The sequence below is a fragment of the Pseudophryne corroboree genome, chromosome 1, assembly GCF_028390025.1.
Source record: "Pseudophryne corroboree isolate aPseCor3 chromosome 1, aPseCor3.hap2, whole genome shotgun sequence".
NCBI classification, from domain to species: domain Eukaryota; kingdom Metazoa; phylum Chordata; class Amphibia; order Anura; family Myobatrachidae; genus Pseudophryne; species Pseudophryne corroboree.
This window is the reverse complement of record NC_086444.1, coordinates 515,966,111-515,993,653: the sequence shown is the minus strand read 5'-3', so window position 1 is coordinate 515,993,653 and position 27,543 is coordinate 515,966,111. Positions and strand designations below refer to the sequence as shown.

Sequence of the window (27,543 nt, the reverse complement as noted above, 5' to 3'; positions counted from 1 at the left end):
TCCAACTGTTCCCTGGACTATGCCCTTATCAGGAGATCGTCCAAGTAAGGGATAATTAAGACGCCTTTTCTTCGAAGAAGAATCATCATTTCGGCCATTACCTTGGTAAAGACCCGGGGTGCCGTGGACAATCCAAACGGCAGCGTCTGAAACTGATAGTGACAGTTCTGCACCACGAACCTGAGGTACCCTTAGTGAGAAGGGCAAATTTGGGACATAGAGGTAAGCATCCCTGATGTCCCGGGACACTATATAGTCCCCTTCTTCCCGGTTCGTTATCACTGCTCTGAGTGACTCCATCTTGATTTGAACCTTTGTAAGTGTTCAAAAATTTTTTTAGAATAAGTCTCACCTAGCCTTCTGGCTTCAGTACCACAATATAGTGTGGAATAATACCCCTTTTCTTGTAGTAGGAGGGGTAATTTAATTATCACCTGCTGGGAATACAGCTTGTGAATTTTTTCCCATACTGCCTCCTTGTCGGAGGGAGACCTTGGTAAAGCAGACTTCAGGAGCCTGCGAAGGGGAAACGTCTCGACATTCCAATCTGTACCCCTGGGATACTACTTGTAGGATCCAGGGGTCCTGTACGGTCTCAGCGCCATGCTGAGAACTTGTCAGAAGCGGTGGAACGCTTCTGATTCTGGGAATGGGCTGCCTGCTGCAGTCTTCTTCCCTTTCCTCTATCCCTGGGCAGATATGATCTTATAGGGACGAAAGGACTGAGGCTGAAAAGACGGTGTCTTTTTCTGCAGAGATGTGACTTAGGGTAAAAACGGTGGATTTTCCAGCAGTTGCCGTGGCCACCAGATCCGATGGACCGACCCCAAATAACTCCTCTTCCTTTATACGGCAATACACCTTTGTGCCGTTTGGAATCTGCATCACCTGACCACTGTCGTGTCCATAACATCTTCTGGCAGTTATGGACATCGCATTTACTCTTGATGCCAGAGTGCAAATATCTCTCTGTGCATCTCGCATATATAGAAATGCATCCTTTAAATGCTCTATAGTCAATAAAATACTGTCCCTGTCAAGGGTATCAATATTTTTAGTCAGGGAATCCGACCAAGCCACCCCAGCTCTGCACATCCAGGCTGAGGCGATCGCTGGTCGCAGTATAACACCAGTATGTGTGTATATACTTTTTATGATATTTTCCAGCCTCCTGTCAGCTGGTCCTTGAGGACGGCCCTATCTATAGACGGTACCGCCACTTGTTTTGATAAGCGTGTGAGCGCCTTATCCACCCTAAGGGGTGTTTCCCAACGCGCCCTAACTTCTGGCGGGAAAGGGTATACCGCCCATAATTTTCTATCGGGGGGAACCCACGCATCATCACACACTTTATTTAATTTATCTGATTCAGGAAAAACTATGGTAGTTTTTTCACATCCCACATAATACCCTCTTTTGTGGTACTTGTAGTATCAGAAATATGTAACACCTCCTTCATTGCCTTTAACGTGTGGCCCTAATAAGGAATACGTTTGTTTATTCACCGTCGACACTGGATTCAGTGTCCCTGTCTGTGTCTGTGTCGACCGACTAAAGTAAACGGGCGTTTTAAAAACCCCTGACGGTGTTTTTGAGACGTCTGGACCGGTACTAATTGTTTGTCGGCCGTCTCATGTCGTCAACCGACCTTGCAGCGTGTTGACATTATCACGTAATTTCCTAAATAAGCCATCCATTCCGGTGTCGACTCCCTAGAGAGTGACATCACCATTACAGGCAATTGCTCCGCCTCCTCACCAACATCGTCCTCCTACATGTCGACACACACGTACCGACACACAGCACACACACAGGGAATGCTCTGATAGAGGACAGGACCCACTAGCCCTTTGGAGAGACAGAGGGAGAGTTTGCCAGCACACACCAAAAACGCTATAATTATATAGGGACAACCTTATATAAGTGCTTTCCCTTATAGCATTTTTTATATATTTCTAACGCCAAATTAGTGCCCCCCCTCTCTGTTTTAACCCTGTTTCTGTAGTGCAGTGCAGGGGAGAGCCTGGGAGCCTTCCCTCCAGCCTTTCTGTGAGGGAAAATGGCGCTGTGTGCTGAGGAGATAGGCCCCGCCCCTTTTTCGGCGGCCTCGTCTCCCGCTCTTAACGGATTCTGGCAGGGGTTAAATATCTCCATATAGCCTCCGGAGGCTATATGTGAGGTATTTTTAGCCAAAATAGGTATTCATTTGCCTCCCAGGGCGCCCCCCTCCCAGCGCCCTGCACCCTCAGTGACTGCCGTGTGAAGTGTGCTGAGAGGAAAATGGCGCACAGCTGCAGTGCTGTGCGCTACCTTTAGAAGACTGAGGAGTCTTCTGCCGCCGATTCTGGACCTCTTCTTACTTCAGCATCTGCAAGGGGGCCGGCGGCAAGGCTCCGGTGACCATCCAGGCTGTACCTGTGATCGTCCCTCTGGAGCTGATGTCCAGTAGCCAAGAAGCCAATCCATCCTGCACGCAGGTGAGTTCACTTCTTCTCCCCTAAGTCCCTCGTTGCAGTGATCCTGTTGCCAGCAGGACTCACTGTAAAGTAAAAAACCTAAGCTAAACTTTTCTAAGCAGCTCTTTAGGAGAGCCACCTAGATTGCACCCTTCTCGGCCGGGCACAAAAATCTAACTGGCTTGGAGGAGGGTCATAGGGGGAGGAGCCAGTGCACACCACCTGATCGGAAAGCTTTACTTTTGTGCCCTGTCTCCTGCGGAGCCGCTATTCCCCCATGGTCCTTTCAGGAACCCCAGCATCCACTAGGACGATAGAGAAATATATTGTACCCATGCTATGGCACTGCCTACTTTAGAGACCTATATCTCTCACATGCTCATGTCACGCATATCTCACAAACCTATAATGTACAGTCAGCAGGGCCCATTTAATAACTTTTGTATTCTCTAGCAAATTTGCACTGAACTGCAGCAACCAACAGGCAATTTTTCTGTCTTGTGCGAGTTATACAATAAAGGAAGTATCCAGTTTAATAAATATTGCATCAAAATGTGATGCTACTGAACAAAGGGATGCAGTTAATTTACCGGCTGTCGGGATCCCGGCGGTCAGGAGACCGACGCCGGAATCCCAATAGCCGACGAAATGCCTCCGGACGGAATCCCAGCCAAAGTCCCGAGTTCCCACTCGGGTGGTGTGGACTACCCGAGGGGGAATATAATAGTGTGACGAGGGAAGCTCACCATCGGGCCCAAAGCGAGGGAGTGCAGCGAGTCCCCTCACAAGCTCGCTGCACTCACTGCCGGGATTCCGCCATCCGCCGCCTAACTGCCAGCATCCTGACCGCCGGTATTACATACCGGACCCTAAACAAAGCCTCAATGTCTGGAAAATGCTAATTAAATCTATGCAATATTCTTACTTGAAAGCTGACACTGCCAACAGGCAGGTAACTGCAATCCTCCAACATGCTCAAGTATTCTGCCACCAGAGCTGCTCCATGTACCAGGCACATGGCTGCCTCCGTGTAACACTTTCTCTTCACGTGTTTCTCTGCCATGTTCTGCAGCCAGGTCAGCCTTAGATCTGGAGATGTCTGGTAACCCTTAGCAATTCTGGTTGAAATTACAACAGCAATTATTACTGTTTGTATGTGACTATCACTATTTTAAACATTGCTTTCACAGTTAATAGATTATTTAACAAAAGCTATTAACTGAGTACAAGTTTTATATTACAATATGATTAGTTGTGTGAGTATACACAGCAGTAGACTCGATATTATGATTTTGGTAGCATTTTATGTATATAGAACTTAAATTATTTTATTGTAAATGTAATAATTGTAAACATAAATTATCTAAAATATAAACCTCCACTGTAACTTGCAGCATTTCAAGCAGTTGTTTACTTTTGGACAAACTCCAAATAATAATAATAATAATAATAATAATATGGTGCTGATAAATGATAATACAGGAACAAACAAGTAAGATGGAAGTGGGTGGGGCTAGTGATTTGCTGGATGGTGCAAGTGGGGAGGATCCTTTTTTCTGCTATTACCTCTAACCTATTAACAAATGTGCCTTTGCCTAATTTATAAATGTAAAATTAAATAAAAATGACCTAAGGGTGTGGACTGACACTTACCTGTACATCAGATCCATTAACATCTCTGGATCCTTCTGGAATGCTCTCATTTTTACTGTGTCTGACAATATACTGTTTAAATTGTTCAAAAGCTCATTTACCTTGAAAGGAAGAACAGATATTATATATATATATATATATATATATATATATATATAGTCATTATATATGAAAGGGCTAATAGTAGTAAAATCAAATACAGTGCAATACTGATCACCGCATAAACAGGGCATGTCATAAGCCCCATATTCAATAGCAGAATGTCTATTTGTATTGAGAAGCTGCCAAATTTGTAGCCTGGAATTTACAAAATATATATCATTAATCACAGAAAATTGGTTCTAAAGAGAAAACAACATATTGGCAATTATTTTTAGTCTATTAAGCTGCTAATGCTGTTGCATTATTTTAGTATATATCTACAGGACAGTACGGATGGTGTAATGGTTAGCATTACTGCCTCACAGTACTGAGGTCATGGGTTCGATTCCCACCATGGCCCTAACTGTGCGGAGTTTGTATATTCTCCCCGTACTTGCGTGGGTTTCCTACAGGTACTCCGGTTTCCTCCCACAATCCAAAAATATACTGGTAGGTTAATTGGCTCCCAACAAAATTAACCCTAGTGTGAATGTGTGCTCATGTACATGTGGTAGGGAATATAGATTGTAAACTCAACTTGGGCAGGGACCGACGTGAATGGGCAAATATTCTCTGTAAAGCGCTGCGGAATATGTGTGTGCTATATAAATAACTGGTAATAAATAAATAAATCTATGTACTGTATGAAAGAGATGCGCAAGTCCCAGGGGACTATTTCCACGGCAAAAGAACTTTCCTGCTCTCTTGCTGGAAGTTGTGTGTTATCATTGGTAATTCCTGTGAGTGTATATTCAGCAGATTAGGCAGTGTAAAGAAAGTGAATTATCGTAAATCTAATCTTGGACCACTACATTAAATGAAAACTGTATATGTATGTGGGTCCTAGTTATCAATAATCACATTTACAGTGTGATCTGGGCACGACATTAGCACCCAAAATCACACTGTTGTATGTGATAATACTTCCCGGATGTATCAAATAGCACAAGCTGCAGCAGCACAACTCCATCTTGCAAGGTCAAACTCCGAAATACATCACATTGCAGAGTAAATATGACAGCATCAAATTCCTCATAATTGATATGGGGCTGCAGCTGCTGTCAGAAATGGAGGAACTCCAGTCTTATAAATATCTGCTGCAGTTCGTCCTTCATACACTGGGGGGATACTTAATATTCGGGGGAATCCCCTGAAAACAGGTGTTTTCAGGGAATATGCTGCAAATATTTAATAGAAAATAGGCCCCTAATACTGGCAAAAAAACAACTTGATAACTGAGAGCAATGGCTGCTAAATCTGGATTATTTTACAATTTAGAAGCAAATTCTACTGGCAACATTGTCTGCTTTCCTTTAAGAAACTTGTCATTCAAATATTTATTCTGCCATACACTACAATTTGCAATAACACATTTATTATTTCAAATAGCTAAAATGTGTAAGAGGCAACACTATAATGACACTGTAAGGCTTCAAAACAGTAGCACTGCAATATTAATTGTGATTGTACGGGAGGGTCGGCAGCAGAAGTTGTTCTTATACTGATAGTGCGCCGCAAGGCCTGATGTGATCTAATCCTGTGATGCTTAGATCTAGTCATGGAATAATCTCTTTCCAGGTATTCCTTGTTTCCGGGAGTCCCAGCAAAGTGTGGAAACTAGTGTGAAGTGTCTGGGGAGAAGGGGTTATTCACCCAAACGTGCTGTAAACCATAGCAAGGAACCATTAGCTTTGCCCATTCTAGTGAAAGACAGACTCATGAAAGCAAGTATCTGTTCAGTTGCTGTGGGTTACACATAATCTGTTTTTGCACCATGCTATTAGATAAGCCTTTACATTCTCATATTACCTGTGCTGGAAAAAAGGTGGACTGCATATCCTCATCTTCCTCTGCATATGCCAGGATGCTTCTCAGGGATCTCCGCAGGTACTCTTCATTGAATTCCTGGGATTTCCCAACCAGTGAAGCCAATGACATAGTTACCTGCATTTTCACTCGGGCAAAATTCTGTATTGATCAAACACATGCACATAAATAGTTCAGCAGAGAATAACAGCCCTGAAAACCTAAAAAATAAGAATTTACTTACCGATAATTCTATTTCTCGGAGTCCGTAGTGGATGCTGGGGTTCCTGAAAGGACCATGGGGAATAGCGGCTCCGCAGGAGACAGGGCACAAAAAAGTAAAGCTTTTACCAGATCAGGTGGTGTGCACTGGCTCCTCCCCCTATGACCCTCCTCCAGACTCCAGTTAGGTACTGTGCCCGGACGAGCGTACACAATAAGGGAGGCAATTTGAATCCCGGGTAAGACTCATACCAGCCACACCAATCACACCGTACAACTTGTGATCTAAACCCAGTTAACAGTATGATAACAGAAAGAGCCTCTTAAAGATGGCTCCTTAACAATATAACCCGAATTTGTTAACAATAACTATGTACAGTATTGCAGATAATCCGCACTTGGGATGGGCGCCCAGCATCCACTACGGACTCCGAGAAATAGAATTATCGGTAAGTAAATTCTTATTTTCTCTATCGTCCTAAGTGGATGCTGGGGTTCCTGAAAGGACCATGGGGATTATACCAAAGCTCCCAAACGGGCGGGAGAGTGCGGATGACTCTGCAGCACCGAATGAGAGAATTCCAAGTCCTCTTTTGCCAGGGTATCAAATTTGTAGAATTTTACAAACGTGTTTTCCCCCGACCACGTAGCTGCTCGGCAGAATTGTAATGCCGAGACCCCTCGGGCAGCCGCCCAAGATGAGCCCACCTTCCTTGTGGAATGGGCCTTAACAGATTTAGGCTGTGGCAGGCCTGCCACAGAATGAGCAAGTTGAATTGTGTTACAAATCCAACGAGCAATCGTCTGCTTAGAAGCAGGGGCACCCAACTTGTTGGGTGCATATAGTATCAACAGCGAGTCAGATTTTCTGACTTCAGCCGTCCTTGAAATGTATATTTTTAAGGCTCTGACAACGTCCAACAACTTGGAGTCCTCCAAGTCGCCAGTGGCCGCAGGCACCACAATAGGTTGGTTCAGGTGAAACGCTGATACCACCTTAGGGAGAAAATGCGGACGAGTCCTCAGTTCTGCCCTATCCGAATGGAAGATTAGATAAGGGCTTTTATAAGATAAAGCCGCCAATTCAGATACTCTCCTGGCGGAAGCCAGGGCCAGTAACATAGTCACTTTCCATGTGAGATATTTAAAATCCACCTTTTTCAATGGTTCAAACCAATGGGATTTGAGGAAATCTAAAACTACATTTAGATCCCACGGTGCCACCGGAGGCACCACAGGAGGCTGTATATGCAGTACTCCTTTAACAAAAGTCTGTACCTCAGGAACTGAGGCCAATTCTTTTTGGAAGAATATTGACAGGGCCGAAATTTGAACCTTAATAGATCTCAATTTGAGACCCCTAGACAATCCTGATTGTAGGAAATGTAGGAAACGACCCAGTTGAAATTCCTCCGTCGGAACACTCCGATCCTCGCACCACGCGACATATTTTCGCCAAATGCGGTGATAATGTTTCGCGGTGACTTCCTTCCTTGCCTTAATCAAGGTAGGAATGACTTCTTCTGGAATGCCTTTCCCTTTTAGGATCTGGCGTTCAACCGCCATGCCGTCAAACGCAGCCGCGGTAAGTCTTGAAAGAGACAGGGACCCTGTTGTAGCAGGTCCCTTCTCAGAAGTAGAGGGCACGGGTCGTCCGTGACCAACTCTTGAAGTTCCGGGTACCAAGTCCTTCTTGGCCAATCCGGAGCCACTAGTATTTCTTACTCCTCCTCACCGTATAATCTTCAATACCTTTGGTATGAGAGGCAGAGGAGGAAACACATATACTGATTTGTACACCCAAGGTGTTACCAGTGCGTCCACAGCTATTGCCTGTGGATCTCTTGACCTGGCGCAATACTTGTCCAGTTTCTTGTTGAGGCGAGACGCCATCATGTCTACCATTGGTCTTTCCCAACAGTTTATTAGCATGTGGAAGACTTCTGGATGAAGACCCCCCTCTCCCGGGTGTATATCGTGTCTGCTGAGGAAGTCTGCTTCCCAGTTGTCCACGCCCGGGAAGAACACTGCTGACAGTGCTATTACGTGATTCTCCGCCCAGCGAAGAATCTTGGCAGCTTCTGCCATTGCACTCCTGCTTCTTGTGCCGCCCTGTCTGTTTACATGGGCGACCGCCGTGATGTTGTCCGACTGAATCAACACCGGTTTTCCTTGCAGGAGTGGTTCCGCCTGGCTTAGAGCATTTTAGATTGCTCTTAGTACCAGAATGTTTATGTGAATAGACTTTTCCAGGTTCGTCCATACCCCCTGGAAGTTTCTTCCTTGTGTGACTGCTCCCCAACCTCTCAGGCTGGCGTCCGTGGTCACCAGGATCAAATCCTGTATGCCGAATCTGCGGCCCTCCAATAGATGAGCCTTTTGCAACCACCACAGAAGATATACCCTTGTCCTTGGCGACAGGGTTATTCGCAGGTGCATCTGAGGATGCGACCCTGACCATTTGTCCAACAGATCCCTTTGGAAAATTCTTGCATGGAATCTGCCGAATGGAATTGCTTCGTAAAAAGCCACCATTTTTCCCAGGACTCTTGTGCATTGATGTACAGACACCTTTCCTGGTTTTAGGAGGTTCCTGACAGGTCGGATAACTCCTTGGCTTTTTCCTCGGGAAGAAAAACCTTTTTCTGAACCGTGTCCAGAATCATCCCTAGGAACAGCAGACGTATCGTCGGAAAACAGCTGCGATTCTTGGAATATTTAGAATCCAGTCGTGCCGTCGAAGAACTACTTTAGATAGTGCTCTTCCGACCTCCAACTGTTCTCTGGAACTTGCCCTTTTTAGGTCGTGCAAGTAAGGGATAATTTAGATGCCTTTTTTCTTTGAAGAAACATCTTTTCGGCCATTACCTTGGTAAAAAGGCCCGGGGTGCCGTGGATAATTCAAACGGCATCGTCTGAAACTGATATTGACAGTTCTGTACCACGAACCAGAGGTACCCTTGATGAGAAGGACAAATTTTTGGACATGGAGGTAATCCTTGATGTCCAGGGACACCATATAGTCCCCTTTTTTCCGGTTCGCTATCACTGCTCTGAGTGACTTTATCTCGATTTGAACCTTTTATGTAAGTGTTCAAAACATTTTAGATTTAGACTATGTGTCACCAAGCCGTCTGGCTTCAGTACCACAATATAGTGTGGAAAAATAATACCCTTTTCCTTGTCGTAGGAGGGGTACTTTGATTATCACCTGCTGGATATACAGCTTGTGAATTGTTTCCAATGCTGCCTCCCTGTCGGAGGGAGCCGTTGGTAAAGCAGACTTCAGGAAGCTGCGAGGAGAAGATGTCTCGACTCTCCAATCTTTACCCCTGGGATAATACTCGTACGATCTAGGGGTCAACTTGCGAGTGATCCCACTGCGCCCTGAGACTCTTGAGACTACCCCCCCACCTTGAGTCCGCTTGCACGGCCCCAGCGTCATGCTGAGGACTTGGCAGACGCGGTGGAGGGCTTCTTTTCCTGGGAAAGGGCTGCCTGCTGCAGTCTACTTCCCTTACCTCTATGTCTGGGCAGATATGACTGGCCTTTTGCCTGCATGCCCTCATGGGAAAGGAAAGATTGAGGCTGAAAAGACGGTGTCTTTTTTAGCTGAGATGTAACTTGGGGTAAAAAAGGTTGGATTTCCCAGCTGTTGCTGTGGTCCCCAGGTCCGATGGACCGACCCCCAAATAACTCCTTCCCTTTATACAGCAATACTTCCATCTGCCGTATGGGATCTGTATCACCTGACCACTGTCGTGTCCCTGACATCTTCTGGGAGATATGGACAACGCACTTATCTTGATGCCAGAGAGCAAATATCCCTCTGTGCATCTCACATACATATATATAGAATGCATCCTATTAAATGCTCTACATGAATAAAATATTTTCAGTCAGGGAATCCGACCAAGCCAACCCAGCACTGCATCTCCAGGCTGATGGCGATCGCTGGTCGCAGTATAACCACCGTATGTGTGTATATACTTTTTAGGATATTTTTCCAGCTTCCTATCAGCTGGCTCCTTGAGGGCGGCCGTAAATCTGGAGACGGTAACGCCACTTGATAAGCGTGTGAGCGCCTTATCACCCTAAGGGGTGTTTCCCAACGTACCCTAATTTCTGGCGGGAAAGGGTATAACGCCAATATTTGCTATCGGGGTAACCCTACGCATCATCACACACTTCATTTTATTTTATCTGATTCAGGAAAAACTACAGGTAGTTTTTTCACTCCCACATAATACCCTTTCTTGTGGTACTTGTAGTATCAGAAACACGTAACACCTCCTTCATTGCCCTTAACGTGTGGCCCTAATGAGAAATACGTTTGTTTATTCACCGTCGACACTGTATTCAGTGTCCGTGTCTGTGTCTGTGTCGACCGACTGAGGTAAATGGGCGTTTTTAAAACCCCTGACGGTGTTTCTGAGACGCCTGGACCGGTCCTAATAGATTGTCGGCCGTCTCATGTCGTCAACCGACCTTGCAGCGTGTTGACATTCTCACGTAATTCTCTAAATAAGCCATCCATTCCGGTGTCGACTCCCTAGAGAGTGACATCACCATTACAGGCAATTTCTCCGCCTCCTCACCAACATCGTCCTCATACATGTCGACACACACGTACCGACACACAGCACACACACCGGGAATGCTCTGACAGAGGACAGGACCCACTAGCCCTTTGGGGAGACAGAGGGAGAGTCTGCCAGCACACACCAAAAACGCTATAATTATATAGGGACAACCTTATATAAGTGTTTCTCCCTTATAGCATCTTTTATATATATACAATATCGCCAAAATCAGTGCCCCCCCTCTCTGTTTTAACCCTGTTTCTGTAGTGCAGTGCAGGGGAGAGCCTGGGAGCCTTCTCTCCAGCTTTTCTGTGAGAGAAAATGGCGCTGTGTGCTGAGGAGATAGGCCCCGCCCCTTTTTCGGCGGCCTCGTCTCCCGCTATTTTTGAAGTTAGGCAGGGGTTAAATATCTCCATATAGCCTCTGTGGGCTATATGTGAGGTATTTTTTTTGCCTCTAATAAGGTTTTTATTTGCCTCTCAGAGCGCCCCCCCCAGCGCTCTGCACCCTCAGTGACTGTTGTGTGAAGTGTGCTGAGAGGAAAATGGCGCACAGCTGCAGTGCTGTGCGCTACCTTTATGAAGACTCAGGAGTCTTCAGCCGCCGATTTTGGACCTCTTCTCTCTTCAGCGTCTGCAAGGGGGCCGGCGGCGCGGCTCCGGTGACCATCCAGGCTGTACCTGTGATCGTCCCTCTGGAGCTAGTGTCCAGTAGCCAAGCAGCAAATCCACTCTGCACGCAGGTGAGTTCACTACTTCTCCCCTAAGTCCCTCGTTGCAGTGATCCTGTTGCCAGCAGGACTCACTGTAAAGTAAAAAAACCTAAGCTAAACTTTCTCTAAGCAGCTCTTTAGGAGAGCCACCTAGATTGCACCCTTCTCGTTCGGGCACAAAATCTAACTGGAGTCTGGAGGAGGGTCATAGGGGGAGGAGCCAGTGCACACCACCTGATCTGGTAAAAGCTTTACTTTTTTGTGCCCTGTCTCCTGCGGAGCCGCTATTCCCCATGGTCCTTTCAGGAACCCCAGCATCCACTTAGGACGATAGAGAAAGTACACAATTGGCTGTGAATATTGTGTTCCTAAACATTGAGCTTTTCCTTATGAATCACATCTAACAACTTCTGGGGTCATTTGGTGAAATCAAGAGCTACAACTAAATTGTTCAAGAGAGATATTTAATTACCAGTAAACCAAAAAGCTGCTCTTATCCTTCCAATGTGCCAGACAGAAAGTAGCAACTTACACTGGTGCTGCTGAAGCTGTATCTCATGATCAGGTATAAGGTGGCACAGGCTTGGCTCCTTGTGCTTTCCAAGATACTGCTACAATGATGCAAGACTTTTTGACATAGATCAGAGCATTGCTCCACTTCCTCTTCAAACAAGAAGTCCCCAAACTAAGGGAGGGAATCACATTTAAATTAGTCTACATATTTCAAAGTAAAACACATTCACTTTTCCATATAACCATTTCTGACAGCCAGATGCAGTGCAGATATGAAGATGTTACTTTTCACTAGACATTTTAGTGCCTGGATCAAGAAGGAAAACGGACACTGTGTGATCAGTGTACAATAGCCAGTAGTAGTATTATGCAAATATTATGTTTTAGTGCAAATATTGTTTTTAGTATTTAATACTGAATCCTCCCTAGTCTTTGTTCTACGAGGAACATTGCATTGGTGGCAGTTCTAGCAATCTGAATGACCTAGAAAACTTATATTCATAAGAGTTAGTAAATGTATTCTTAGTTGTTGAAAATAACTCTGTACCTTGATAATGAGTAGGCGGATGGCGGAAAAGCAATGAGCGAGGTATGTGTTGCTTTGATTAGCACTTAGGGAGTGCACAAGTACTTTAAGGACTCCTCCAAGCAGATTATCTTTGCAGTCCACAGATAAATTGACCTATAAATGATTTATTGACAATATAAACAATTCATAGTACATAGCATATCAAACTTACATGGTCGTTAAGTGACACTGATGCATAGTGTATCTCTGCATGTGACCATTATGTTAATCAGGTACACTCTCTTGAGGCTATATCCACCAGAATACATAAACCAGACCTAACATGGGAAGGTCACTCATATGGTATGTAGATATGTGACCAGCGGCAAGGAGACCGCCGGTCACAATACCCCCTCTACATCCTGACCACTTACAATGACGACTAGCAGGTTCTATGCCGAGCCCGCAGCGTGGCGGGAGCAGCGAGCCCGCAATGGGCTTGTTGCGCTCCCAGACATTTTCACAAATACCCAACCTACTCATATGGTAGCTGCATATAGCAGTCAAGCTGGCAGTATCGTTACAGGTTGTTACCAGAAATGAAACAATAGCAGTGCACTGGCTACAGGGTCTGGAGGTGATGGGGCTATTCCAGGTTGCTCCACCTTAAAAGGTCCATGTACTTTCCCTGAGGCCATCACTCTACTCTAAATACAACAGATCTCTTATTAGAGGTGCATGCACCAGATCAAACCTGCTCAAAGCGGCCCTCTACCTTGCTCTTTAGAGAACAGAAGGGTGGCCGGAGAGGTAAGAACGCCATCACCAGAAATCTAGCCCAATAATCTACATGGGATTAATTATGGCTTTAAATAAACATTTGTGCACTGGAAAGACACTATTAAATTCCATAAGCAACATATATTTATATAATACCTGTATAATAGTTTCCATGACATCCAAAATGATCAAGTTGGCTTCAGTGGCCAAGTTGCCACACATGATGGCTTCCTGATCCATTTCAGCCTTGGTCCTGTCATAAACAGAATGTCATTGAAATTTTAAGTAAGGGGGTTTTGAAACTATAGTACATTCCACTGCACATAAAATGGCTGCATTCTGTCGTCTTCTCAGGAAAACCACCCATTTGTTAATGTAAGCAAGCATAAAGCATAATGAAAAAAAAGATTATATTGTTACTGTTACTAGTTATTTAATAGTTAACTTTTTGATACAATTATTCCAATATGTACAAGTGTTATATACTATTAGTCACCAGACCGTCAAAATGACGGAACATCATAACAGTAATATTAGTGTCGGTGGCTTTGAGCACCTGAAAGAAGCAACACTTGAATTGCTCTGCCGGGTGTCATCTTGTGGCTGCTGGCGTGCAAAACACTTGAATTCCCTCCATAGAGGTGAGGTGCAGTGTTAGCATTTAACTATATAAGATACAAGCTAGTTCCTTCAAACCCTCCTTTTAATAAGAATTTACTTACCGATAATTCTATTTCTCATAGTCCGTAGTGGATGCTGGGAACTCCGAAAGGACCATGGGGAATAGCGGCTCCGCAGGAGACTGGGCACAAAAGTAAAAGCTTTAGGACTAGCTGGTGTGCACTGGCTCCTCCCCCTATGACCCTCCTCCAAGCCTCAGTTAGGATACTGTGCCCGGACGAGCGTACACAATAAGGAAGGATTTTGAATCCCGGGTAAGACTCATACCAGCCACACCAATCACACCGTACAACCTGTGATCTGAACCCAGTTAACAGCATGATAACAGAGGAGCCTCTGAAAAGATGGCTCACAACAATAATAACCCGATTTTTGTAACTATGTACAAGTATTGCAGACAATCCGCACTTGGGATGGGCGCCCAGCATCCACTACGGACTATGAGAAATAGAATTGTCGGTAAGTAAATTCTTATTTTCTCTGACGTCCTAGTGGATGCTGGGAACTCCGAAAGGACCATGGGGATTATACCAAAGCTCCCAAACGGGCGGGAGAGTGCGGATGACTCTGCAGCACCAATTGAGAGAACTCCAGGTCCTCCTCAGCCAGGGTATCAATTTTGTAGAATTTTACAAACGTATTTGCTCCTGACCAAGTAGCTGCTCGGCAAAGTTGTAAAGCCGAGACCCCTCGGGCAGCCGCCCAAGATGAGCCCATCTTCCTTGTGGAGTGGGCATTTACAGATTTTTGGCTGTGGCAGGCCTGCCACAGAATGTGCAAGCTGAATTGTACTACAATTCCAACGAGCAATAGTCTGCTTAGAAGCAGGAGCACCCAGCTTGTTGGGTGCCTACAGGATAAACAGCGAGTCAGATTTTCTGACTCCAGCCGTCCTGGAAACATATATTTTCAGGGCCCTGACAACGTCTAACAACTTGGAGTCCTCCAAGTCCCTAGTAGCCGCAGGCACCACAATAGGTTGGTTCAGGTGAAACGCTGAAACCATCTTAGGGAGAAACTGTGGACGAGTCCTCAATTCCGCCCTGTCCGAATGGAAAATCAGATAAGGGCTTTTACAGGATAAAGCCGCCAATTCTGACACGCGCCTGGCCCAGGCCAGGGCCAACAGCATGACCACTTTCCATGTGAGATATTTTAACTCCACAGATTTAAGTGGTTCAAACCAATGTGACTTTTTTGGAACCCAAAAACTACATTGAGATTCCAAGGTGCCACTGGAGGCACAAAAGGAGGCTGTATATGCAGTACCCCTTTTACAACGTCTGAACTTCAGGGACTGAAGCTAGTTCTTTTTGGAAGAAAATTGACAGGGCCGAAATTTGAACCTTAATGGACCCCAATTTCAGGCCCATAGACACTCCTGTTTGCAGGAAATGTAGGAATCGACCCAGTTGAATTTTCTCCGTCGGGCCTTACTGGCCTCGCACCACGCAACATATTTTCGCCAAATGCGGTGATAATGTTTTGCGGTTACATCCTTCCTGGCTTTGATCAGGATAGGGATGACCTCATCCGGAATGCCTTTTTTCCTTCAGGATCCGGCGTTCAACCGCCATGCCGTCAAACGCAGTCGCGGTAAGTCTTGGAACAGACAGGGTCCTTGCTGAAGCAGGTCTCTTCTTAGAGGTAGAGGCCACGGATCCTCCGTGAGCATCTTTTGAAGTTCCGGTTACCAAGTCCTTCTTGGCCAATCCGGAGCCACGAATATAGTGCTTACTCCTCTCCATCTTATCAATCTCAGTACCTTGGGTATGAGAGGCAGATGAGGGAACACATACACTGACTGGTACACCCACGGTGTTACCAGAGCGTCTACAGCTATTGCCTGAGGGTCCCTTGACCTGGCGCAATACCTGTCGAGTTTTTCCCAACGGTTTATAATCATGTGGAAGACTTCTGGGTGAAGTCCCCACTCTCCCGGGTGGAGGTCGTGTCTGCTGAGGAAGTCTGCTTCCCAGTTGTCCACTCCCGGAATTGCTGACAGTGCTATCACATGATTTTCCGCCCAGCGAAGAATCCTTGCAGCTTCTGCCATTGCCCTCCTGCTTCTTGTGCCACCCTGTCTGTTTACGTGGGTGACTGCCGTGATGTTGTCCGACTGGATCAACACCGGCTGACCTTGAAGCAGAGGTCTTGCTAAGCTTAGAGCATTGTAAATGGCCCTTAGCTTCAGGATATTTATGTGAAGTGATGTCTCCAGGCTTGACCATAAGCCCTGGAAATTCCTTCCCTGTGTGACTGCTCCCCAGCCTCGCAGGCTGGCATCCGTGGTCACCAGGACCCAGTCCTGAATGCCGAATCTGCGGCCCTCTAGAAGATGAGCACTCTGCAACCACCACAGGAGGGACACCCTTGTTCTTGGTGACAGGGTTATCCGCTGATGCATCTGAAGATGCGACCCGGACCATTTGTCCAGCAGGTCCCACTGGAAAGTTCTTGCGTGGAATCTGCCGAATGGGATTGCTTCGTAGGAAGCCACCATTTTACCCAGAACCTTTGTGCATTGATGCACTGAGACTTGGCTCGGTTTTAGGAGGTTCCTGACTAGCTCGGATAACTCCCTGGCTTTCTCCTCCGGGAGAAACACCTTTTTCTGGACTGTGTCCAGGATCATCCCTAGGAACAGAAGACGAGTCGTCGGAACCAGCTGCGAATTTGGAATATTGAGAATCCAATCGTGCTGCCGCAACACTACCTGAGATAGTGCTACACCGACCTCCAACTGTTCCCTGGATCTTACCCTTATCAGGGAATCGTCCAAGTAAGGGATAACTAAAATTCCCTTCCTTCGAAGGAATATCATCATTTCGGCCATTATCTTGGTAAAGACCCGGGGTGCCGTGGACCATCCATACGGCAGCGTCTGAACTGATAGTGACAGTTCTGTACCATAAACCTGAGGTACCCTTGGTGAGAAGGGTAAATTTGGACATGAAGGTAAGCATCCTTGATGTCCCGAGACATCATGTAGTCCCCTTCTTCCAGGTTCGCAATCACTGCTCTGAGTGACTCAATCTTGAATTTGAACCTCTGTATGTTAGTGTTCAAAGATTTTAGATTTAGAATCGGTCTCACCGAGCCGTCCGGCTTCGGTACCACAACAGTGTGGAATAATACCCCGTTCCCTGTTGCAGGAGGGGTACCTTGATTATCACCTGCTGGGAATACAGCTTGTGAATGGCTTCCAAAACTGTCTCCCTGTCAGAAGGAGACATCGGTAAGCCGACTTTAGGAAACGGCGAGGGGGAGACGTCTCGAATTCCAATTTGTACCCCTGAGATATCACCTGAAGGATTCAGGGGTCTACTTGCGAGTGAGCCCACTGCGCGCTGAAATTCATTGAGACGGGCCCCCCACCGTGCCTGATTCTGCTTGTAAAGCCCCAGCGTCATACTGAGGGCTTGGCAGAGGCGGGAGAGGGTTTCTGTTCCTGGGAACTGGCTGATTTCTGCAGCCTTTTACCTCTCCCTCTGTCACGGGGCAGAAATGAGGAACATTTTGCCCGCTTGTCCACGAAAAGACTGCGCCTGATAATACGGCGTCTTCTCATGTTGAGAGGCGACCTGGGGTACAAACGTGGATTTCCCAGCTGTTGCCGTGGCCACCAGGTCTGAAAGACCGACCCCAAATAACTCCTCCCCTTAATAAGGTAATACTTCCAAATGCCGTTTGAAATCCTCATCACCTGACCACTGTCGTGTCCATAACCCTCTACTGGTAGAAATGGACAACGCACTTAGACTTGATGCCAGTCGGCAAATATTCCGCTGTGCATCACACATATATAGAAATGCATCTTTTAAATGCTCTATAGGCAAAAATATACTGTCCCTATCTAGGGTATCAATATTTTCAGTCAGGGAATCCGACCACGCCAACCCAGCACTGCACATCCAGGCTGAGGCGATTGCTGGTCGCAGTATAACACCAGTATGTGTGTAAATACATTTTAGGATACCCTCCTGCTTTCTATCAGCAGGATCCTTAAGGGCGGCCATCTCAGGAGAGGGTAGAGCCCTTACAAGCGTGTGAGCGCTTTATCCACCCTAGGGGGTGTTTCCCAACGCACCCTAACCTCTGGCGGGAAAGGATATAATGCCAATAACATTTTAGAAATTATCAGTTGTTATCGGGGGAAACCCACGCATCATCACACACCTCATTTAATTTCTCAGATTCAGGAAAACTACAGGTAGTTTTTCCACACCGAACATAATACTCCTTTTTGGTGGTACTCGTATTATCAGAAATGTGTAAAACATTTTTCATTGCCTCAATCATGTAACGTGTGGCCCTACTGGAAGTCACATTTGTCTCTTCACCGTCGACACTGGAGTCAGTATCCGTGTCGGCGTCTATATCTGCCATCTGAGGTAACGGGCGCTTTAGAGCCCCTGACGGCCTATGAGACGTCTGGACAGGCACAAGCTGAGTAGCCGGCTGTCTCATGTCAACCACTGTCTTTTATACAGAGCTGACACTGTCACGTAATTCCTTCCAACAGTTCATCCACTCAGGTGTCGACCCCCTAGGGGGTGACATCACTATTACAGGCAATCTGCTCCGTCTCCACCATTTTTCTCCTCATACATGTCGACACAAACGTACCGACATACAGCACACACACAGGGAATGCTCTGATAGAGGACAGGACCCCACTAGCCCTTTGGGGAGACAGAGGGAGAGTTTGCCAGCACACACCAGAGCGCTATATATATACAGGGATAACCTTATCTAAGTGTTTTTCCCCTTATAGCTGCTGTATCTTTAATACTGCGCGTAATTAGTGCCCCCCCTCTCTTTTTTAACCCTTTCTGTAGTGTAGTGACTGCAGGGGAGAGTCAGGGAGCTTCCCTCCAATGGAGCTGTGAGGGAAAATGGCGCCAGTGTGCTGAGGAGATAGGCTCCGCCCCCTTATCGGCGGCCTTATCTCCCGTTTTTCTGTGTATTCTGGCAGGGGTTAAATGCATCCATATAGCCCAGGAGCTATATGTGATGTATTTTTTGCCATCTAAGGTATTTTTATTGCGTCTCAGGGCGCCCCCCCCCAGCGCCCTGCACCCTCAGTGACCGGAGTGTGAAGTGTGCTGAGAGCAATGGCGCACATGCGCTACCTTATTGAAGACAGGACGTCTTCTGCCGCCGATTTTCCGGACATTGCTCTTCTGGCTCTGTAAGGGGGACGGCGGCGCGGCTCTGGGACCCATCCATGGCTGGGCCTGTGATCGTCCCTCTGGAGCTAATGTCCAGTAGCCTAAGAAGCCCAATCCACTCTGCACGCAGGTGAGTTCGCTTCTTCTCCCCTTAGTCCCTCGATGCAGTGAGCCTGTTGCCAGCAGGACTCACTGAAAATAAAAAACCTAATTTAAACTTTTACTCTAAGCAGCTCAGGAGAGCCACCTAGATTGCACCCTTCTCGTTCGGGCACAAAAATCTAACTGAGGCTTGGAGGAGGGTCATAGGGGGAGGAGCCAGTGCACACCAGCTAGTCCTAAAGCTTTTACTTTTGTGCCCAGTCTCCTGCGGAGCCGCTATTCCCCATGGTCCTTTCGGAGTTCCCAGCATCCACTAGGACGTCAGAAAAATTATATTTTCTAAACAACACAGAGTTTATATAAGACAATGGCTGCTACGGATATTACTCCAGTGCCTAAAGGTTTATACTGTATATAAATATAGATATATATATATTTATTTTATTTTTTTGCTTCAAACAGAGGCATAGCTGTTTTTTTTTTTTTTTTAGAATCATGAATCAAATACAGAAAGGAATTAACTGTCAACGACCTCGATACTTATAGCCTTAATGACAAGTATTCTTAGGCAAGCAAATTGTAATTTTCTCCTTTGCTGTATACAAATCTGGAAATACAGGAGACTAGTAAACCCTCAATTACCTGTGTGCCTACAAAATATGTTCATTCACCCCGTTTAGTATGTTTTGAGTATTTCAGTCATTATTGTTAAAACACTGAAAGCTTTGCATAGTACAGCATACTATTATAACATGTCTCAGTTCTCAATGACACATGCAAAATGATTATGTAAAGAGTAAAGGTGCTCACATATTTAGTCTCTCGTTAGCTTGGCGCCAGTGTGTCTGCTCCTTCCTCCACCTCAGGTTCTCATTAAGTCCAGCAAATCTGTCATTACCTGCAACAGCAGAAGACAATGTCACATGTAATGTCAGTGTGCTAATGACAACCCATGATCTTGGACAAAATACATGATTTATTGAAAGACTTGCTACAATTATAGTGTCAGAAAAAGAACAAAACCAGTTTCAAGATGGGATAAATGGCTAACCGTCAATATTTCATTTGATAGTGTGTAATTGCACAGTTCATATTAAACTTCATAACAGAAGTTAACAAACAGGAAAACATGTAAAGAACAATCTGTTTGCCTATTACCTGATTTGGAGCAATTGTTCTGTTACAAGTATTAGATTGTAAGCTCTCACGAGCAGGGCCCTCTTCCCTCATGTGCTTATCCTTTGTCTTACTTTAATAATCTTCAACTGTACCACATGCAGCAGTCTTCTGCCACCTGATACTTATTCCAGTGTCATCTGCTGATGTAACTATGATTATTTACCCTGTACTTGTCCTATATTGTCGTCAACGGTAAGTTGCTGTTTTCCTGTTTGATTATTTATGTACTCTGTAATTGGGCGCTGCGGAACCCTTGTGGCGCCATATAAATAAAGGATAATAATAATAATAATAATAATAAGTAGTGACGTGCAGTGAGGTCAATGGTTGGGGAGGCACTGGCAAGTATTAGAGACAGATTTACACACACATTTATGAACCCGATGGTTCATGTGGGTATCTTACAAAGGTGTTGCAGTATATACTTTGTTGCCATATAGTGACAAGGATTACATACACTGATTAAAAGTTCCACACTGCAGGTTTAATTTTCCACAGTTTTTCCACAGGTAGGCAAATCACAACTGAACTTAAGCAGTTAACCAGCAAGTCACAGGTTACAGAATAGTTCACCGCAATTCTTAACATACTAAAGCCCAGATTTATCAAGCCTTGGAGAGTGATAAATTGCACGGTGATAAAATACCAACCAATCAGCTCCTAAATGTCATTTTTCAAACACAGCTTCTAACATGGCAGTTAGGATCGTACTGTATCACTGTGCAATTTATCACTATCCAAGGCTTAATAAATTTGGGCCAAACTGTAAATTCTCTAGAGACCTCTGATCCAGGACCCCTAACAGTAGCCACACCCCTGGTATATCACCTAGGCTACTAGTTCACCATCAGGAGCACTGTCCCTTGTGTCTGAAACCATTTTAACAGCAGGCTGATAGGTGTCTGTTATCATGCTTGCTGTTGCTCAGACTTAATCAAACTGAATACCTGGACTGGATTCCACACCCTGCGGTACCACATCCATGTTAGGCATGTTTATGCTGTCCCCGTGACTGTATTCGATTAACCAAGCTGTAGCGAGACATTTTTGCTCTAAATCACATCTATTATCAGATTTTAAATATCAGATTATTGACCATGTTCCCCCATTTCACCGTGGTGGTGATAGAGTGCTAGCACTTCATCGTCTGGAATCGCGTTGCATATACAAATTGAATACGCTACAGACGTCTGGATTAAATGAGAGAATTAATTGGAATAAACTTGGACGATGATAATATTATTGTCTGCCTCGTTTTTATATGGCATTTTATGTTTTGTAACATCTTTTTATTTCCAATGTTCTATTATGTCTTTGCTTCCTTATCTTATGGTGGGTTTCTTTAGTGTTTAATATACATACACAGCGGATTACTATTGTATTTCACATATGGTATTCCGGTCTCTTCTGTGTATTGTATACATGCTTCCTGATGGCTTTGGTGGATATAGTGACCATTACACTGGGCAGTGCTTATTCACTTTTGGGTGTCTATCCGCATTAGTGTTTTTTATCCCCGTCATTCTGCATTATAGTGTAGATTGATTTGCACTTAATATGTGTGTTTCTCTTATAGATCCCTTCTGTGCGGCTCTCTGACTGGGGACAGCGGAGCAGCGTGATGTGTAGCTTAGTTGCCACGGCAACCACCACTTCCTGATCATGTCAGCAGCCCTGCGCCTCCGGCACACCAGATGCTCCACGCTGCCGCTCGGTTCTGCTAGTGGCCAGGAGGGATCTGATTAGGTAAGTTCTGTGTTTGGAGTGGGTTATTCTGTCTCTCATATTTTCAGCACTTGCATACCCTGATGAAGGGTCCCGCTGTGGTCCCGAATACCGCATAGACGCGCGGCTTGTACTGATTTGTGCTTGTTAGATTGACATGTGCTCACATGTCCCACACCATGCTTTATCTCAGCCCACCAGCTATGGGTTTTTACATGTGATGCCTTTTTTGGAATATAAATTTACAGTATCCAGTCCTGGAGTGCCATGCTTTGTTTGGAGCATGATCTGTTCTTAACTTGCCATGTACTATATAACTATATATATATATATATATATATATAAAACTATATATATATATATATATATATATATGTTATAAATATCCTCTTTGTATTCTTGTAATCATTTTTTATAGTCAAAACTCTGGAGTATATTGGTCTCGGACAGATGAAGGTCTGCTTCCCCTGCCTTCACTGACCGCTCATCCCTGGTTACAAGTGGTTTTTGAAGGGTTAAACATGCTATATGAACTGTTATGTGCTTGAATAGACACGTACGCACTCTCTACAAGATGCCCTTGTCTGTTCATATAATATAAGGCTTGTTTGTGTCTTATCTTCAAGGACAATTACATACCAGATCAAAACTGTTACTTCTGTGTGTTACTAAATATCCTGCATGTAATGTCGTATGCTACTTCTATTTATCCAATCATATGCTTGCACATATTGTATACACCCATGTTTCTTTTCTATATAGTACGCTGTAATTTTTTAAATAAACAGAGTAATTCTTAACCATTGACTCGTGTGTTTCATATTACGTTAAGCCTTGCTCTCAACTGGTACCAAAGGGGCCATCATATCGAGGGGACCTAAGCAGATTTCCTAACAGGCTGGGGGCTCGAAGTCCGGAATCTAGGCGATCGTCCCCTGCCCGGTAAGATAGAGAATTTTATTGTCTGTCTTTTCCGTTCAGGGATTGCGATTACTACTAGATTTGAACTCATTCCGTGTTCCGGGAACACGTGACCAAAAAATACAATCCAAGTCCGGGACTTGGCAGAAAAGAAACTTGTTTTCTTAAAGGCGCCGGGCGCCACATAAAGGTATCAGGGATACCATAGAAGGACCAGAGGTCCATATAATCTTTAAAGGCACAGGTATCCGGGATACCATAGATGGACCAGGGGTCCAAATAACAACGCCTCCTCGATCTGATCGCCTAGTTAGTTTGAATATGGCCATATATTTGTAAAAATTATATTGTTTATTTGTATTAGGATACTCAGTGTACGGTTGGTAAGTGTACGGACACTGAATGTCATATAACATTGCTATTTACAGTTATTTTATGCAAGAAAATTGTACTTTATTTACAAAATATCAATTATACGGGTGGTAAGTGTACGTATGGTTGATATCATAAAAACATTTTGTATACCCAATGTCCCTTTGGTTTATGTAGGAATGTGTAATCCAACATGTTACCAATGATCTATGATCAGATCAGCTGAATGCATACGTAAACTGATATTCCCCCTCAGTGACTTTTTTATCTAATCGCATATATATACTTGTATAATCTGTTGTTAGTTTGTTTTGAAAGTTTATTTAAGAGATGGGAGCAAGTCAGAGTAAAAAGACTGAATATCCCCGCCCCTCCCCAGAGAAACATGTAAAGACTATGTCGGCCGTGTTTCTCCTACAAATTTTTATCTTGTTAACCCATGGGTAGATAATCTGGCAGGCTGGACAGAAGCCGTAGGAAGTCCCAAATCTTTCCCACGGGATGGAACAAATTTTCCCTTCTATATGGATATGGTTAAGGGACTATGTTTAGAAGATAAAGCAGCCTGGCCATGGTATGATCATGATCCACAATGGAACATGACATACATGAGAGCAGGAGGGGAACAGTGGCTTACTATAGCGCCCCATTGGTATGACAGTTCCACTAATAAGAAACAAAGAAAACTAAAAAATATAACAACCCAATTACACAAGGCAGAGGAGGAGAGGATAAGTAAAACAGTTAAAGCATCCTGTCCACCTCCCTATAGTCCTTTATACCCATCTTTAAATGATACAGACATTTTGGCGGCTGTAGCCCTTTCACACATTCAGAGACCAACAGGAGGTGTTGGTGGAGGCGCAGGGGGTGGCGATCCCTCACCTGCCCTCTTAGACACTCTCATACAGAACCCCCCTGCAGGTCAGATACCACCCCCACCTACCCCTAGTGCCCCTGTAGATCAGTTAGTTGAGGAACATAATATCCCACCACCCGCAGATTCCCCAGGAACTACCTGGGGTAGGAGTATTTTAAATACTGGTATAGACATTCTTGGTACCCCGGTTAGGATGTTAACTGCCCGTCGCCAAACGGCTGACTCCACTGTTATCACCGAGAACCCTCTTAGCCCACACCACACCAGGTCCGGTAATGAATTCTCTGAAGATAACACAGCAACCAGTAGCACTGGCACTCATCTGCCTTTTATGACAGTAGGGGACCAGTTACTTAAAAAATCCATTGAAGTTGAGGATCTAGACAGAATAATTAAAAATTGTCCTAAACCAATGATCACCCCTTTAGGATGTATTGCTTACTTAAAAAAGGCTTCTAAGGGACGGAGTTTCACACAAGAAGACATGAGACTCATCATAGATGGGGTCATAGATCATTATAATGGGTGGGATTGGACAAAAGTACCCACAATTAACACCCCCATAACAGCAGATAATCAAACTGCCACTAATTATCCTTTAAATACGCAGGATGGAATAGACAAAATGTGGAAGGAACTTAGTGATCACATGAATGTGGTATTTAAAACCCGTTCATCTCTCCCGATTGCCGTAGCATGTAAACAGAAACCTAGTGAATCAGTAACAGAGTTCTGGAAAAGATTTAAGAAGTGTTGGACCGAGGAAGCAGGGTTGAGCCTGGTAAACAATGATAATCTTCTTGTTTCCACATTTGTTAATAATCTGCTGCCCTCTATTGGCCTCACAGTAAAACAGAGTGTTTCCAGCTGGACCTCTGACGATCTTAAAGATTTCGAAAAACATTTATATGAGAAAGAAGCAGCAGGTTGTTTTGAAATGAGGAAATCTGTCAGTTCTATACCCTCACATAACTACCAGAAACCCCAGAACCCCCCGGGAAAGCCAAATAGGTCTTTCCGCCCACCCCAAGACAATAGGTTCCAGAGGGGCCCTATGGGACCTCCACCTATTTCTAGGAGACAGACCAATACATGTTACAATTGCGGGAAAGATGGCCACTGGGCCAGGGATTGTCCATATCCCCCCAGCAGACCCCGACAGGCCCGGGACCCTATGCACAACGATGCACCAAACCGCAGCCAACCTAGAGACCAGACTAAAGACTTTCCCCGTTTTCGAGTTGACTGGCAGGAACAAACCCATTGACGGGGCCCGGAGGAGGGTATCTCAGCCTTTGCCCAAATCACAAAGCATTGGAAGGACCCACCGCTGCTCACTTTAATTGTGGGAGGAAAAGCCGTCCCCTTTTTAGTGGACAGTGGTGCTACTACCAGTGTTTTGTGTAAGGACCTGTACAATGGTCACCTGGAAAGGACTGCTCCTTCAATGGGAATTAATGGGATACCCACAAAAGCCTATATTACCGACGCCATCAGTATAGAAACTTTGAAGGGCGTTTATATGGGAAGACACAACTTTACTGTAATACCTGAATGCCCAATAAACCTACTGGGAAGGGATCCTCTCAGCCGTCTCGAAATCACAATTAGTCCCTCTGCCTCAAGTAGCGGCATGGATGTTGTATCACCTCATTTACCTGTGTGGGTAAACCTTGACACACCACCTGAGTTAGAGACTGTAAACCCCCAGGTATGGTCAGAGGGGCCCTATGACACTGGCCTAATATCATGTACACCATACAAAGCTACACTCAAACCTGACTCACAACCCGTGTACCACAAACAATACCCTTTGTCAAAAGAAAAAATAGAAGGTCTTAGACCTATGGTACAGCAATTTTTAGAACAAGGCATTCTTAGACATGTAGTATCCCCATACTGCACACCAGTCAACCCTGTAGCAAAAGCAGATGGGTCTGTGAGATTTGTACAAGATCTCAGAGCAATCAATCAACTAATTGTTCCCATTGCACCAATTGTACCTAATGTAAACTCACTCCTCTCAGCCATCCCTGTAGATGCTGCATTTTTCTCAGTGATTGATTTAAAAAATGCATTTTTCAGCATACCAGTGGACTCCCAAACACAGTTACTTTTTGCCTTTTCTTTTGAGGGCAAGCAGTTAACATGGTGCAGATTACCACAGGGATGGATTGATTCACCTGTTGTGTATAGCATTGTACTCCAAGCCACATTGGCTCCCTGGCACCCCCCCCTATGGTTCTGTCCTGCTACAGTATGCAGATGATCTGCTTCTCTGTAGTCAAACGGAGGAGGCCTGCCGACAGGATGGTATATCACTGTTAAACTGGCTCTGTGAATGTGGACACAAGGTGTCTAAAACAAAAATGCAATGGTGTAAAAAGCATGTTAACTATTTGGGTTTTGTGCTCACACAGGGAGAAAGGAAAATCAGTCCACAACGCATTCAGTCTGTATTGGGCCTGGTCACCCCAACTACTCAGAAGGAAATGCTATCCTTTCTGGGCATGATTAATTATTGCAGACAGTGGATATCTGATTGTTCCTACTATGACAACATTTTGAGACAAGCCACTCTCAATGACAAACCTAAACAGATTCAATGGTCACAAGAAATGTTAACTGCATATGAAAGTCTAAAATGTATGTTGGTAAAAAGTCCGGCACTGGGCCTCCCAAACTATGTACTACCGTTTCATTTATATGCAAGGGACAACTGTAAAACCATGGCGGGGGTACTGACTCAATTTCATGGAAGCAAACTGCGCCCCGTGGCATTTTTTTCCAAAGTAATGCCTGTTCCGGTCCAAGGTATGCCTGCCTGCCTCAGAGCACTGGCAGCTTGTGCAATGGTGGCTGAGATGGCAACTACACTCACCTTAGGTCACACAACAATTCTACACACAACACATGATGTAGTAGCAATACTTAACGGCTTGCATACACAGCATATGTCAGCCCAACGCCTTAGTGGGTATGAAGTCCTATTGCAAAGCAACCCATCCCTCATCATCAAATATGCAAACACGTCATCAGGCCCAGCACCCATTCTTAATGCACTCCTAGGACTAAAGGGTCCCCAAGATGACATACCTGACAACCATGACTGCTCAGCATCAATAGAATCAGAGA

At 45.0% G+C, this 27,543-nt stretch overlaps 1 protein-coding gene across 2 annotated transcripts in view; it reads right to left on the bottom strand.

Annotated features, from left to right (window-relative positions):
• The window catches only part of DOCK8 (dedicator of cytokinesis 8), a 458,638-nt gene that overhangs the window by 80,285 nt on the left and 350,810 nt on the right, over window positions 1-27,543 (bottom strand). For both annotated transcript variants that reach the window (XM_063913931.1, XM_063913933.1), the window contains 7 exons: window positions 20,142-20,229; window positions 13,531-13,627; window positions 12,634-12,768; window positions 12,106-12,258; window positions 6,060-6,218; window positions 4,110-4,210; window positions 3,382-3,574 (listed from right to left, as the gene is read on the bottom strand). In XM_063913931.1, the coding sequence (XP_063770001.1) occupies window positions 3,382-3,574; window positions 4,110-4,210; window positions 6,060-6,218; window positions 12,106-12,258; window positions 12,634-12,768; window positions 13,531-13,627; window positions 20,142-20,229 (926 nt within the window). The remainder of the gene's footprint in view (window positions 1-3,381; window positions 3,575-4,109; window positions 4,211-6,059; window positions 6,219-12,105; window positions 12,259-12,633; window positions 12,769-13,530; window positions 13,628-20,141; window positions 20,230-27,543) is intronic.